We start from the raw sequence: 16,831 nt of genomic DNA on the forward strand, positions 1-16,831 counted from the left end.
TCATCACACAAAGCTAACACATGCCATCAAAAGACTAGAAATATAGTGCAGAAGTTACTTTTCATGATACTTTCATGATGTGTTTTTGTCCTTGTGGAAGTTTGACAGTCATGGTCACTAAGAAAAAGTTTGGATAATGATTTTATTCTTTTTGTGAACTACTCCTTTAAATTCTCTCTCTCTCTCTTTTGAGACTAGAAGTGTTTAACATTCAGTCTCGAGTTGTTCAGGGGTTCAGGGCTCAAACTCCCTCCCTAATTTACCTCCATTTCATTTAACCCTCAAAACCCTGAACCAATCCCAGAGAGCTAATAACCATGAGAGAACAGCTCCCACAGGACCTATGAGAGACAGAGTGAGCGAGGCCGATTCATGAAGAAAGATGGAGTGTGTAAATGATTGAGAGAGGTTCGGCGAAAGAAAAGGACACAGACAGGAAGAGGAAAGAGAGGGCAGCGAATTATAAACTCCTGTGGTCTGATGTTAAGTGTCAGAGACACTGTGTTGTTAAACGTGCCACCACAGATCACAGGTGTCCCACACACACACACACACACACACACATGCGAACAGTGAGGAATGATAGACAGGCGCTGGAGAGCAGTGATGGAGTGAGATGTCTGAGAAAAGACAGGACTCTCGCACTGATAGAAAGACAACAGGAACATAATGAGAGTACGCTGAAAATGAGAGAAACGAAGAGAGTGACACAAGAGAGAGACCACAATCAGACTTTTAATCTCAAAGTCTGAGAGACACATTTGACCTGTGAGCACTAAGTCAGTGGGGGGGGGGGGTGATGTCACTGGGCTCATGAATATTAAGTAGTTCATGCTGATGTTGTTAGATCATCAATATTCATGAGGCAAGCCGTTACCTCAGGTTCATATAAAACATGTCCTGTTCTTCTAGATGTCTCAAACTGATTTGACAACGAAAAATAATATCATTCACTTTTAATGATGGTCAATTTCACTCTAATTCTTATTGAAAGAATAATGCTAAATTAGCAATTTAGCCAGGACATGGATCTTCCAGCATTCAAAGAAAGCTAGATGGAGCGCAAAGTATGGAACAGAACCCAGCGTTCTAGACATACGGTTTTCTTGCCACTGTGTCTTTAAAATCCAGTGCTTATGTTGAGAGATGCTGAAAAAAACCCAGGTAAAGATGTGCATGTAGACAAATAATTCAAAAAGAGACAGAATGCTAGGACACTTCCTTTGTGAACTGAATTGCAATGATAAGCTGACTTCAATAAAACATGATGCATTGCCATCTAAAGCCACTTTTTTGTCCTTTAATATTAGAAAATATTTTTAAATGTTATTGTAATTTAAAAGAACAGTTTAGATATAAATATCTCAAAGACTCAAAATGTATAAAATCTATTAAACAATTAAATTTTCTAATAAAGCACTGGTTAGCTGTTTCTCCTCATTAATCTATAGATTCTGTCACTTCACAAACTTGTCCATTTGATTGTCAAATCAAGCTTGACGATTTATTAGAGAAGTTGATTTATACATCCTCATCCTCAAATGTAAAGTTTGTTTTGGTATAACAACACAAAAATGTAGCACCTCATGGAGAAACAAAGTGAGAAACTGTGTGTATGTGTGTGTGTGCATCTATATTCCCTACATTATCGGGACCAAATGTCACCACAGGTTTATTAATAACCGTATATGTTGACCTCGTGGGGACATTTTTGGTGCCAATGAGGAAACAAACTTCTAAATCATATAGAATTAAGTGTTTTGAAAATATAAAATAGCAGAAAGTTTTCTTTGAGGAATAAGTTTAGGTGTTGCTTGGTTTAGGGTTAGGGTAAGGGGATAGAAAATATAGTTTTAACAGTATAAAAAACATTACGTCTATGGAACATCCCCACAAAAAAAGGAAACCAGTTACCTTCAGAAAGTGTTTGTAGCAGCAATAAGGAGAGAAGCAACTTGACTACAGTCATCTTGCCTCCAGAGCCTTCACACCACGACATCTCCAACCTGCAACACACAAACACACACACAATCAACCACTGTGTTAAGATTGGCATCGTGAAACACCACCACAACTGCTTGGTACTTCCAGCATTGCAGATATTACACACTGCACATTTGTGTACTGGCATCATCTGGTCAAGTCTTTGTGATTGTAACTTATCATCAAAAATTCTATGACATTAGCTCCAGATATCCAGCTCTTATAAATAAATCATGTACGGTTCATGTTGTAAGTTGTGATGTCTCCGGGTGAGCCTCATCACAAGTTTAATGCTCCTGATGTCAACATGTGATATGCAAATACAATCATTGCTGAGTTCCTGATAAACTGTAACACACTGCATGAATCTCAGTGAGAAAAATCTCAAAGGTTTTACATCGGTGGCTCCAGAAATGGCTTTAAGCGCAAGTCAAATACTATGTGTCCAAATAAAAATCGAAATGCTTTCTGTGATGATGAAATGAAAATCCAGTGGTTGTTCAGTTTCTATCAGATTTAGGGGGTGAGACGGTTATCTCATGTTCTTGATCTCAGACCAGTTTTCATTATGCAAATATGAACTCCACATTTCAGCAACAAACGCATGTGAAGAATGTTCTTTGCATCAATGAATGTTATACATCATACATAATACACATATAAAATGAAATTATATATATATATATATAAGCTCACTATAGCTAGTGGGCTAAAATTTAATTTCGTACCCGGGTGAACACCCTTAAGACTAACTCTTTTGCCAGCAGTAGAGCGTGAGAAAAATAACTTAATTTGAAGACAAAAGGCATCATTTGCCAGCTTGTAGTGTTTCACACCCAGTTGAACATGAGAGCTGCTTCAAAATGATTTTATGCCTTTTGTTCTTTTAGCCTTGATATACAAGCAGGAGCTGTATGACATGTTTAAGTATTTGTTCTGCATTTGCAATCTGTCAGCATAATGCCAACATGATTTTTGGGCCAAACTGTGCATACCTACATTAAAATCCACACATCGAAACACCATATGCTGCATTTCCTCGGAGAAGAAGACTTTATCACAAATATTTTGCATGCTAAAAGCACTTTCCGACTTACGTGAAGTCACCCAATAAATGATATTGCTTGAGGAGAGGGGTGTTATATTGACAGTATTAATGATTAATAGGCATATAATTTATGCATTAAAATGAAGAATAGTTTTACACTTGCTCAAGTGAGAAGGAGGGTTTATTCAACAAGGAATCCCCATAGAGTGAAGTACTCACACACACTCGAGTTAATGGAGAGACGTGTGCTGCTGATCAGCTAGCATCTCACTCGCTCGCTCGCCCTCCCTTCCACCTCCGAGTAAAAATAAATAAATGAAATAAACAAGTGTCTGAGTGAGAAGAGTGAAAATTATATTTACAAGGGAGCTGCTGTGATGAGCGACTTAATTACAGCAACTGTAAGGTCGAAATTAATGATGTATAATCACGCCGCGTACAACCTCAGTTTAATTAGGCTAATTACCAAGCTGGGATTGGCTGAGCTTGTTTGTTTTGCTGGTATTTACTCTTAAAGCTGCGGCGTTAAAGGTGTCCGCGGGGATGGAGATAAGATACAATCTAATTCTCTTTCCATTCTAGAAAACGATCAAATGGAAGTTTACCCCAGCATCTTAGGATTACATTCTATAATGAGGAAAAACACAGCACTGGTTCTCCTGATGGAGTGATTTGAACATTTTTAGTTACTTTAATAATCTAATTTTATATTTCTTTAAATAAAATATATGTAGACTACATAAGCCAAGTTTCTCTTTGCAAACATTGCTTTATTTGATTTTCAATTATTTTAATTGACCTTTTGTAAAGACCCACCCCCTTAGTTTTTGTTGCTACGTCCAACAAGATATGCTGCTCTCACGACACACATCATGTTCTCATGCAGTGAAAAATTGTGAAGCAAAGAGGAAACTGAAAACACGCCAACAGACAAGACAGAGGTGCTTAACTTTGGTGTGAAACAAAATCTCAGCTTCAAAATGTTGTCATTTGTCATTCAAACAATAAATACTATTTTGTGGCTCTTTAAAAGATCGCTGTGGCACTTCTACTCAAGCGACAAGTGAACTGATCGTCATTTCATACTTACTAAAGCACAAAATAAACATGAATGAACATCAAAAGGTATTTTATTTTAATCACAGAAAGATGTTAATACACACCACTTTTCAAGTTTAAGGCTACGTTTACACTAGGTCATTTTCGTTTTAAAAAGCATAACTTTTGCTTTTGTTTACACTACTCTGACGTTTTCGCCCCTCAAAAACTGAGACTTTTAAAAATGCTGCAGACTCCATTTATTTAGAAAACTCTGGGGTTGTGTTTCAGTGTAAACGGACCAAAAGCTGCCCACATTCACTCTGTGTGATCGTTTCTGAAATGCAGTAAAAATGCCAGTGTAGAGGTGAAACATTTTCATTTTTAAAACGGCACAATAGTGTAAACAGGGCCTAAGTCCACCTACATTACTCTACTCTCTTGTCTGATTTGTCTGTTGGACAAATTAACAAATGTCATACATTTAAATCTGAATTGCAATTCTAAATCAACACTGTCTGTCTGTCTCTCTATCTATCTTCCAAAGTGTTTGTAAAACCTCAGTCTTTACATGAATGGTTTGAGTCCAAAATAAAAAAAAAATAAAAAAAAGTTTTTGTTCTCAGCTAAGCAAATTACAGTCAAACTGGAAAAAGCCCACGTCTGCTGTTCGTCCCTGTAGACTCGGTAGCAGGGCACACGCTCAACAAAAATACATGAACATTACAACTAAATGAAATGAGCAAGCTGCATATTATAATGTTTTGGTTAGCATTGCAATCCCTGGTGTAGAATTTGAGCAACAACCTTGGCAGTGAATTGCATTTCGAGAGAAACAGAAGAGACACAAAAATAGAGGAAGAGAACGAGAGAGCGAGGGAAGGAAAAATAGTCACATTTGTTTTCATTTGGTGTCTTGCAGTTTCCTGGGTTATATAATAAAAGAGTTCCCTGGCGTCTATAGCAGCACAAACCTTCTCTCGGTCCGTCATGTTAGCTGAACATTCTGCCACTAGAAAAGTGCTGTCACATGGGCCCAATGGGCACTTGCTTCAGCTGCAGGGAAATCCACACATTCAACATAGAATGCTAGGCTTATGCTACTTTTTGAATAGACATTCAGTTTTGCAACAATGTAAAGTAACTGATGAATGTTTAATGAATGCAATACATCTTAAACATACTGTAATATTCAGTAAAAACAGGCGAGGAGGATGCATATGGGAGCACTGAGACAAAGATATGTTTGATATGAAATACTATAGCTGATCTGAACGCTTAATATAAAAACATACTAAATTACTATATTCCTCTTTGTAATTTTTATCATTTTTTAAAGGCATCATGTAATCATCTTACAAATACTTTGCATTTGTATGCAAATGTGTGTAAAGACTGGTAGTTCAATCAAATAATGAGCTAAAACACCTGAGAAGAGATGATGCTGACCCTCAGAGGACCTCAGATGATGCTAACCCTGAATCAACAACAGAACTAACAAATATTGCTACAAGTATGACTGCATCATATAATAATTGCTGTTAATAGTGTTCATCGTCTGGCTCACTACGTCTTCTATTAATATTTTCTGAAAAATCCTGTCATACACGCAACTGACAGTCACCACTTATAAGCTATTACTAAATATTGTAGAAACGTAATTTTCTGTAAAGTTGCTTTGTAACGATTTGTATTGTAAAAAGCGCTATACAAATATACAAACTTGAATTGAATTGAATTGAATTAAAAAAAAATATTTTCAACAAAATTAATCATTTGTCACACAAGGAGACCAAGGAGACCAAAAAAACTCTCTCTAATCTCTTACAAACATACCATCTATCCCACAAACCCTGAACTTTATGAATAAAAAAAAAAGTGATGTATTCGAGCAGACACTAAGAAGACCCTAATCACACTGTTCCAATATAAGACAAAAAGATTAGAGAAACCTTACAAAACCAACAACCTCTAGGCCAAAAATAGTACACTGATTCTCTTCTTTTTTGGTGTAAAAGCACTCATGTCTGGCGAAGGAAATTGAAAAAAGGAATGCAATTCATTTTCAAGATGCTTTCAAGCAGTAAATTGGTTGATTACAGTTTGAGAGCCATGTTTTTAAAGTATCAAGCAAAAATTGAAAAGAACTACCAATCAATAAAAAGGTTACTTGCCCACAGGGATGGCGCGTATGATCCAGCTCAGCAAAAATGTTTGTATTAGTATTCAAACTTAATTTTACTAATGAGAAACCCACTGGGCCCTGGGGTCTATAGTTCACAGACTGTGGCACTCTTGACGGAGCAACTCCCTCATCTTAAACTAAACTGCTCTAACACAGAGAAGAGTCAGACACTTTGATACTTATTTTATATATTATATACAACGCCCACTGCTTTTCTTCATTTACTCACTACACACCCTTATAAACACTAAAGGAGCGCAGCTTGTGTGATTTCTTTGATGTTAAAACACTTTCTCCTATCTAAGCTTAATATGCAGAGACAACTATATGATTCGGCAATCTAGTTGTCACTCTGCCAAGTAGTTGTGATGCTGTGCACATTGTGCTGCAGGTACTGTGACATGAAACACAACTTACACTTCAGTAAACAAACAGAGCAAATGAGCCCAAATGTGCTGATGGAATTATGGGAGTTTGCCGCATCAGCCCTGTAATGTCATGTGAGTGTCATCGGTGTGCCTTTGACGCTGATCTCTATGGACTCAAAATGGGTTGCATGCCACTGGAGTTATGCATGCCAGGGGAGGTTCACTAAGAATTAATTGTTCCTTCTGAAAGTGTAATTTATTTGCATGTGCTTGCAGTTGTTTTAGTGGCCAGTTCCAAATGAATTATGCAAATCAGATAATGGGGCAAACACTGCCACAAATCTGGGGCTGTTTGTGCAGTCTGAACATAATTTGCACAGGTCAATTGACTTTTTTCCCCCACAGTGTCAGTATTTTGTTGTTACCTGTCTCAAGCCACACACACAATCAATCCGGCTATAATTACTGCTGGCATGATTGCAAAAAAATACACTCAAACATCCTTTTTAATGCCTACTTTACAATAGAACCAAGTGTTTGGGAAGAAAGCACATTCTATAATGAGCATCAATTAGAGGCATTTATGATAATAAATTATGTATGGTGTAGCTGTTAAGTAAATTCGCCTTTGCATTTTAGAATATCGCTTACAGTGGAAATCTCAATACTTGACTTTGCATGGTTTTAAAAGGCTTAAGCATTACATACAACACTGGTCAAAAGTTTGGGGTAGTGAGATTTTTTTGGTTTTTAAAAAGTCTCAATTTAATAAAAAAAAGCATTAATAATGCAAAATATTATTTCAATTTAAAATGACTGTTTTCTCATTTTAATATATATATATATATATATATATATATATATATATATATATATATATATATATATATATATATATACAATGCAATTTAATCCTGTGAATTCCTGTGTTTTTATTCCTAAATGAACCTCAAAAAGGATTTTTAGACATAATTCATAGCTTGAATAATAAACAGGATTGTTCTGAAATATCAATGTAAGTGCTTTAACAACAACACAAGCTTACATTTTACCTTTTAAAAAACGCCAGAACTCCAAAAGCAGCCACTAACATATTTATTAACTTGCTTCAGCATTGCACTATAACACAAACAATGCCGACTTGAGAGTGACATTCATTACAAATTCCCGTCGTGCCGCGCAACACCCATAACAATTTAAAAAGTGAGAGCATGAATTATCACGACCTGTATCTATGCAGGACATTTGACTTTCCACAACACCATTTGGATTATTGGCACATAATTAGGAGTTTAATCGCTCATCATTCACAGTTAAAAGTACAATAAAAACCTTGATAACCCAACAAAGCCATCTGCTGACTGTAATACAACCACTACATCAATTAACACTGTAAACACTGGGTACAAATTCTGATGGAAATGCTTGGTGGCTATTTGTGGTAAATGTTCTTTTAAAGCTGGAAGAGTGGGTGAGATCAATCATATCCTGCGTATCTGTTCTTTACAATGGATTCCAGTGTGATTGTGTGTGACAGGATTTAACCTCACAGAGTACACCACTTCAGTTTGTTCTCCTCTGCCCCATCACTAAGATCATTGTGAGCTTTTCAGAGTCGCTGGTTCCACGTAAGTGACCAACCTCTCATGATCTTATTATCCTGCTGTCTGCACAGGCTAATTATTTTGTGCGTCCTTTTCCCACGATATAATGGGATATTTCTTCTCTTTCACTTCTAATAATCAGTAGCAGAGGGGTTGAATTCAGCAGCTGCAGCCGCAGGCAGAGCGCTGTAGGTAATTCAGTAGAGTTTGACTGCAAATGTGATATTGCTTTTATACAACAGTTCTATAAACAAGAAGTTAATATAGAGTAACTTACATTTTAGAAACAATATGCTGTCCACTTAGGTGAAAATCAGTCTCTTTTAAACATATTGGCTATGTTAAGATGCACTTTTGTAATGCCATTAAGCCAGAACTGTGATTAAGTTAGAGGTCATACAAAATGCTGTTATTATGTTAATGTGATTGTGCTCATAATTAAAATAGTAGTAAAATTATGTGGAGTTCTGCGGGTTTAACCATACAATATGGTCATGTAGGTAGGCTCACACTTCTTTAACTTTCAGTTTGCATATGCTAGTGTGCAGACGGATGACATCAGACTCATTTGAAAATATGTCTTAAATAACTTCTGAATTTTTGAAGGATCATTTGACACTGAAGACTGGAGTACTGATGCTGAAAATTTAGCTTTGCATCACAGAAAAAAATTACATTTGAGAACACCTTAAAAATAGAAAAGTCATTTTAAATTGTAATAATATTTCAAAATATTACTGTATTTTGGTTAAATAAATGCAGCCTTAGAGAGACTAAAAGAAGAGACTTCTTCTTCCAACCCCAAACTTTCAAATGGCATTACATATCAAATTTATGACAAAAATAAGAGAGGCTGTTGAAACCAGCAAGCATTTTACACTTTAAACAGGCAAACAAACACTGTAACAGCAAAAAGACCTGTTGCGTTTGCAACTAAACATTTTCTATTGCATGTTATGGTACCAAATGTTATTAAAACCATCACATTTCTTAGTGAATAATCATAATGAGATCAAGTAACATGCAAATGAGATTGAAAATTTTACATCATTGGAAATTATATGACAAACTTTATAAGGCAAACCTCTTGAATTTTGTAGAAGCAAGCAACCCTTCCATCGTATTTAGGAAACGGAAAAAGTTTACGGACATCGTGTGGCGGTCAGAAACACTTTTGTTCCAGCATGCTTTTAAACCTAATCATTTGCGCAAGACCTCCCTCATCTGCAGCACACACACACCTGGAAGAAATGCCATTAAAGTATACACATGCGATTAAACTCCACATATTTGACTGTGATTACGGTTTCTGCAATTATGAGCATAATCACATTAACATAATCACAGTATTCAGTGTACATGAGCTCCAACTTAATCTCATTATATATAAACGCAGTCAGTAAGTGTGTGAATGCATGTGTGCTACATGAAGGTGTTCGATTAAACAGGCAAACTGCCAGCTTGCAATAGAAGCAGCAGGAGACACACACCTTTCTCAGCTGCAGCCTTGAAACAAAGTCTGAGACACGGCTGCGTGTGTGTGTTAGTGTTTTTCACATTTATGAGGGTGAATAATGTGTTTGTGTGTGTGTGTCTGTGTGTGTTTGGCGACCTGTAGAGACGGTAATTACTGCGACAGTACGGGGCCCCAGCGAGACGGCGTGCTGCAGTTCATCCTGTCACTATCGCTCAAGCACGTCTTCTCCTCTAGCCACAACCGCGTGAGGTCTCTCCTCCGCCATCTACGCACTCTCCATTTTTTTCTTGTTGTTCTTACATGTTTTGATTTTTTTTTATTATTTTTTTTATTTCTTTCTCTAACTGCAGAACTAAATGAATCAGTCTCCTGTAGAGCGAGAGAGTGGAGCTAGCAGGCTGAAATCCAACGCTGATACGCTAAGTGTGAATGGCATCACTTCACAGCAATCCACCTTCGAAAAATACCAGGAAAATCTGACAGGAACTTCATGGCCACTTTTAAATTTGAAGTTCAACGTTTTTTAACAAGTTTGACTCATCAACATTCCTTTTGTTTGTTTGTTTATGTCAAATGTATTTCAGTAACTTTCACAGACATCCTGAGATATTTAACGAGAAAAGGAACTTCTAGTGTGTTACTTGACTTGACTTGAAAAGTGGTTGGAGGTAAGGGCTTGGATGTCATTTTTTTGGATTTTGATTAAAATTACCAAGACCATTTTTTTTTCATGTTGATTTTAAATCTTTCAGATGTGATTGCCCACCAGCCTTTTGTAAAACATTTTTTCTGCTCTTTTTACAAACTAAGGGACACTGCCATTTTATTTATAGAATTATTATATTAGAATTATTTCTAAAGGATCATGTGACACTGAAGACTGGAGTAATGATGTTGAAAATTCAGATTTGCATCACAGGAATAAATTACATTTTACAATATAGTCAAATGAAAAATTATTTTACATTTTATATAATATTTAACAATGTCATTGGTTTTACTGTATTTATGGCCAAATACATGCAGCCTTACAAACGCTGCAATAAAAATGTCTCATTATAACTGTTTTTTCTGTAATAACAACTCTCGGATGATTTGCATGGTAATATACATGACAGAGTTAATGTATTTGGTCTTAGTAGAATAGAGCTGCTAATCGAGATTTGTTTCTGCCAATACATCCACAACATGCTGCTGTGAGCATGTAAGAAATATTGCTGCTGCACATATAACATGAATAACCCCAACAGCATACATGGTCACCCTGTAGCAGATCTTTAAAGGTGGAGCTGGGGAAGGTGGAGGGTTTCTGAAATGCGCTGCTACTGCTGCAGCAAACACTGCCAAATATTTGAATCTTAAGCAGCAAGCTCATTGGCTACCGATACAGGAGAGAACCAATCAGCAGTGCCATGTGATGATGTCATTATCTCATATTGAGTTAGATCTATTAGACTGCGCCATCTAGTGTTTCATGCTAGAACTTTGTACATAATGGTTTCATGTGTAAAAAAAAAACTGACTTGTGAATGATACGAGAAATTCTTCCGCAGCAGATCAAACACTCACAGAAGAGAGAGAAAACTGAAACTTGTGGGGTCAACCTTTTATGAGTATTAAATGGTTTGTGCAAGCTAATATGTTCAACATGTTTCACTGCTATGTGCCGACTTTAACTTTATGTGCAGCAAAACTTAGAGGCAGGCAAGACAAGCTCACTGCGCCGACAAAATACTTAAATCAATAACCTGTCAGAGGAGAGAAGAGCTGGAGAAGGACTGATATTCTTTCTCTCACTCTCTCTATCTCGCCTCTATCTTCTCCTTTCTGCCTCATCCCTCTCTCCAGAGAGTTTGTTATAGGTTTCCTCTATTATTGCATTGCAAAACAAACTGTCAGAATTCTTAGAAAGAAACAGAGAGTCAGAGAAATAGAGAAAGAGAGGGCAGCTGTTGTATTGTGGAGAGGTCCACCTCTTCAATTTAACACATCAGATGGAGAAACATGCAGCTATCTGACAGTACACAGGTAAAACAAAGAATCAGAAGAATCAGAATCAGAATCAGAATGAGCTTTATTGCCAGGTATGTACACATACGAGGAATTTGTTTTCATGACAGAAGCTCCGCAGTACAACAGAATGACAGCGACAGAACATAAAACACATAATAAAAGAATAAAAAATACAAATAAGTAGAGAGTGAATAACAATATACAAATGACAATTGTATTATTATATTAGAATTATTTCTAAAGCAAGGGTGTAGAATAAAACTAGGGCTGCATGATTAATCGCATGTGATTGTGAATGAATCGCTTGTCATTTGTGCTGACAAGCTACGCAATACCGCGTCATAATCGCAGACGAATCACATGCGGTTATGAACGCGATATTGTGTAGCTTGTCAGCGAACTACGACTCTGTATATTAAGTGCCACTCCATTTGAAAGCAGGTGATGGACATTTACTGCTAATCACAGAACCGGCTTTACTGATGAGACACGCATGACAATCACATGCGATTAAATGTGCAGCCCTAAATAAAACTCATCTTTACTTTCAGCAACCCATGCTCTTTTCATTAAAATCTAAATATGTAAGTGAAGTATATAGTTTATGATTTCAAATTCAAATAAATTGCAAAGCAAAATGACTGTTTTCAAACAGGTTTACAGGTTTGATTCTTATACTTCTTATTGTATCCAAAACAAACCAGGCTCATTGGAAATCTGAATTAATTTCTGCAAGAAAAAAAAAAACGTACCTATACAGTAGCCTACACCGCAGTGTCCAGGAGATACACAAGAGGCAGTTCTTATTCACACAAATAATATGTAGGCAGTGTCACATATTTCCAATGAGACTGGGTTGGTCAAACAGCAGAAATAAATCAATAATTTAAAAAAAACAGTGTTGCATATTGGTTACTGGACAACAAAAATGTAATATATATAAACTAACTACAAAGTACTTAAACATAATTTTGTATTGCCTTTGATTAAAAAAAAAACATTAAGGAGACAACTAAATAAAATATATATGTTTTGCATAATAAGATGAAATATTTTATGGAACATTAAGATGATTTTCATGACTTTATTTTCATGACATTTCCCTGTAAGCATGTTTTATTTTTCATTTTGTGCTCTCATTATTCTCATTGGTGATTATCATTAAATTCTTGTTACTGTATTTCCTTTTTCTTCATTAGAGAAATATAAACAGTGACACATATGATTAAAAAGGCTTAAAAATGGATTTTGCTGTTATTTAACACACACACACAGACAAACGTTCCCAAGGCTGCATTCTGTACATAAATACCAACAACAAGGATTTGTCACGCTGTAAAGCTAACACTGAATGGGGTATTATGACCGGCCTCCGTCAGATTATTTATGAGTGGGACTGTAATTGAACACTGCAAATCCTACAGCTTTGAGTTATGGATGAACAGGAGAGGGCGTTTGCAAGTGTTCTCCATATGCTCCTATCTCTCTCACTTTACAAACTTTACAGATTCACACCAGCTTATTTACACAGTCAAACTAAATAAGCAGGGAATTCCAGAGTTACGGATGTGACATCTGTAGCCAAAATGGGAAATGTAACATCTCACAGAAAAGATCAATTGCCATTATACAATACTGAAGATAAATTCGGTAATGCATGTTTTGGTGTGGATGGTCATCTCAATTGCTGAGCTGAACGACCTGAGGCTTTGGAGGCTCCCTGACAGACTATGATGCTTTATGGAAGGGCACTGGCCTGGCCCATATCCAGCCCTGATTTATTCATCTTCCAAAAGCCCATTAGAAAATCTTTATAGTTTTGTTCAATTAGAATAACTTGTGCAATGAATGTAAAAAAAATAAACCTTTTTGGAAGTTAACTCTTTTTTTTCTTAACTTTTTTTTTTTTTTTTACTTAATCGTCAAGAAATCCGGAAGTAAAATGTGTAACAGGTTTCACAAAAAAAAATATTATGTAGCACAACTGTTTTCATAAAATATATAAAAATAGAAAAAAGGTTTTGTTTTTTGTTTTTTAATAAATCCTGCCTTGGTGAGCACACAATACTTTTTCAGATACATTCTTTAAAAATCTTACCAACCCCCAAATATTTGAACGATAGTGTGCATTGCTATAGGAAACAATTAAAATCCTATGAAACTACCAAACTTACTGAGACATCATGAGATATCCATTAAGCACGCACAACTGATCGAATTAACTCAAATCGCTTTATGGCCTTGAGGTTGCAATTTAAAATCTAGTTTGCATTCAACAATTCTGTCAAAGTGAAGGAGTGACGCTCATTTCATTTTGCTGTAATGAACTACACAAACTCTAAAGCACTTCTGGGACTCACGTTAAGCAGGAGCAGTATGAGATGTTAAATGTTTATCAGTTCAAACTGCATTCACAGTGTGTCAGACATTTGCATGAAATTGCGTCTGCTGAATACATTTATATATATAGTCTTTAGTCTATATGTTTAAGTGAAATGAATATATTCCTGAATATCACTATGCTCAACGAGACTTAAAGGTATGTTTTCATGGCTGGGACCCATCAGGTTTCATTCATCCAAAAATGAAATTGTTGTCATCATATACTCATAACATTCTTTTATCCATGAAACACAATGGGGAAAATATTAAAGAATGACTAGTGAATGAGGACTGGATGGTTCCAAAAACACAAAAGAAACCTAGAAATATCCTTAAACTAGTCCTTGTGTACAAACAGACCACAAGTTGTTGTTCACTGGTCTTCTGTCCAATGAGCTTATGGATCAATGAACACTGAATCAAACTTAAAGTGAGATAAACTCAAGAACGATTAGTATGATCTGAATGAATCATTCAGATGGGTTTTTTCTTTTAAACACACAACATGCATTTTGGAGCTTTACAGCTCCTGTCCTTATTCACAGTTGTATTGAAAATGTGCCCAAAATATCATTCATAAATTTCCCTTGTTTTGTGTTGCACAGAACAGGTTTGAAACAGTGCAATTAATAATGACAGGTTTTTTTATTGCTAGCTGAACTAAACCTTTTAGCTTTCAGCTCTAACCCGATCTGAAGTCTGTTACCGTCATAAAGCACACATGCAGCCATTCGTTTACCCTCTTTGACCGAATAAACAGCTTGTTCTTAAGAGCATCATGTCACATTCACATCTGTGCTCAATTAAAATCTCAATCACTCGTAATGGTGAGAGGCGTTCAGCTCCAAAAACAGAATACGGAGATCAGTGAGGTCAAAAATATCAAGAAGGAAGCAGTCTAAGACTATAGTGTATTACTGCTATATGACTCTGCAGTATATACCGCACACATTTATCAGCCCAAATACCAGTCTATCCCCACTGTGCAGAAAGCATTTCACAACTATCCCATTCTGAATAAAGACTATATGCATTTGGATCGATGGGAGGGTCCTGTCCAAAATCCACTCTCCTCTCCTTCTGCACCCCTCATCTCTTTAATTCTGTCCCTCTGACCTCTCTGCGTTCTGCCTGACTGACCCTCCTGATTTAATGACCTCGCACAGACGGGACACTCAGATAGAATGGGTGAGAAAGAGCGAGGGAGAGCGAATGGGAGCCAAAAACTAAAACAAGCGGAGTGGGATTCATTGCTGCGTACAGATCAGAATTCTCCCATTTTATCCCTCAGATTCATCTTTTATTTTTATCATCTGTCCGTCCTCTCTCCTGCAGCTTTAGTGTCACTGTATCTGCAATTCATTCCTCTCTCCTTCTCTGATACAGCCATTCATTTCAGCCTGCCACTCAAAATACCTGTCCCATCCTCAGCCTTCATTTCAAATGATCATTCCTCTCTCTCTCTCTCTCTCTCTCTCTCTCTCTTTTCCTGTGCTCGTTTTCAGAGTGGATTTGAAAGGAGTGACAGGCATGCCGAGTGAGAAAGCGTGGCAGAGGAGCCAGCAGATTCTATATCAAACAGAAACACTTGTGCATGCACACAAACACATCACCTCCGCCAAGCATTCATCATTTTTTGTTATTTCAACAAAGCTAATGTAACCAAAGTCCTGATGATGTCACTCTGATGTATAAACTGACATTCAGTCCTCACACCACATTCAGAGCAGCCATAATAGCTTCATAACACTTCTTCAAGTGCATGTATACAGTTTGTGTGTAAATTCTAATATAGATAGATAGATAGATAGATAGATAGATAGATAGATAGATAGATAGATAGATAGATAGATAGATAGATAGATAGATAGATAGATAGATAGATTTTTTTGCCCTAAAAAGCCCATAAAAAGGAATCTTATCCCTTGCATTTTGAGCTATGCTGTAAAAATTCAGCTCACAAGTATGGGAACAGAGCTCGAGCCTTCAATTTTAAAGTTGTTTCAATGTTCCCAACCCGATCAACAGTTGAGAGACAACTCCAAAAACTGGAGAACTTTCTTTGTAATCAATAAGTTCAGTGAGTTCACCAGAACTTGGGGCCAAAGACCAAAAAACGAACAAGCTTAAATGTACAGAGGCAGAGTTTTCAATCAATCTTAGCTTTAGCTCCAAGCAACTTCTAACTCTGTATGTCAATTAAGGTAAAATATGACAACTATGCCCACTTTAGAGGATGAAGGACAAACAAATAAGCAAACTGGAGTGGATCCCTCGCACTTATGCATGCACATGTGATCAAATCTGCTTTCCAGCTGGAAGTGCACTAGCATGCATGCATCACCATTACCTCCTGCCATCACATTATAAACTATTAATGTCACTAATGACATGCCAGCCATTCCTCTAACATCAGTGTCGCCATCAGTCATAATAACGCATTAAATGTGGTTATCAGCTGACACGCTGTTTTATTTGGTTCTTCAATAAGTTTCCGGGGGTGAAACCCCTCACGCGCTTCATGGCAACCCGCTGGTTCACGCTCATGAGCTCGCATGACACATGAATAAATAAAAGACACGCGCAGCAGGCGCTCACAGCGCTATCCGATACGCGCAACACTCGAGCAAAACTACAAACATTCAAAGGTTAAGAAAATAAACTACCCATCAAAAGCTAATAAAACATTGAAACATTTCAGACACACGACACAGAAACGGAACTGGCAACTAA

At 36.7% G+C, this 16,831-nt stretch overlaps 1 protein-coding gene across 1 annotated transcript in view; it reads right to left on the minus strand.

The window, feature by feature from the left end:
* cdh23 (cadherin-related 23) overlaps positions 1-2,058 on the minus strand; it is a 200,694-nt gene extending 198,636 nt beyond the window's left edge. The window contains exon 1 of the mRNA XM_026257924.1: positions 1,915-2,058. Within this exon, the coding sequence (XP_026113709.1) occupies positions 1,915-2,056 (142 nt within the window). The 5' untranslated portion in view covers positions 2,057-2,058. The remainder of the gene's footprint in view (positions 1-1,914) is intronic.
* Between the last annotated feature and the right edge of the window lie 14,773 nt (positions 2,059-16,831).

The sequence above is a fragment of the Carassius auratus genome, unplaced genomic scaffold, assembly GCF_003368295.1.
Source record: "Carassius auratus strain Wakin unplaced genomic scaffold, ASM336829v1 scaf_tig00214573, whole genome shotgun sequence".
In the NCBI taxonomy this organism is placed as follows: Eukaryota; Metazoa; Chordata; class Actinopteri; order Cypriniformes; family Cyprinidae; genus Carassius; species Carassius auratus.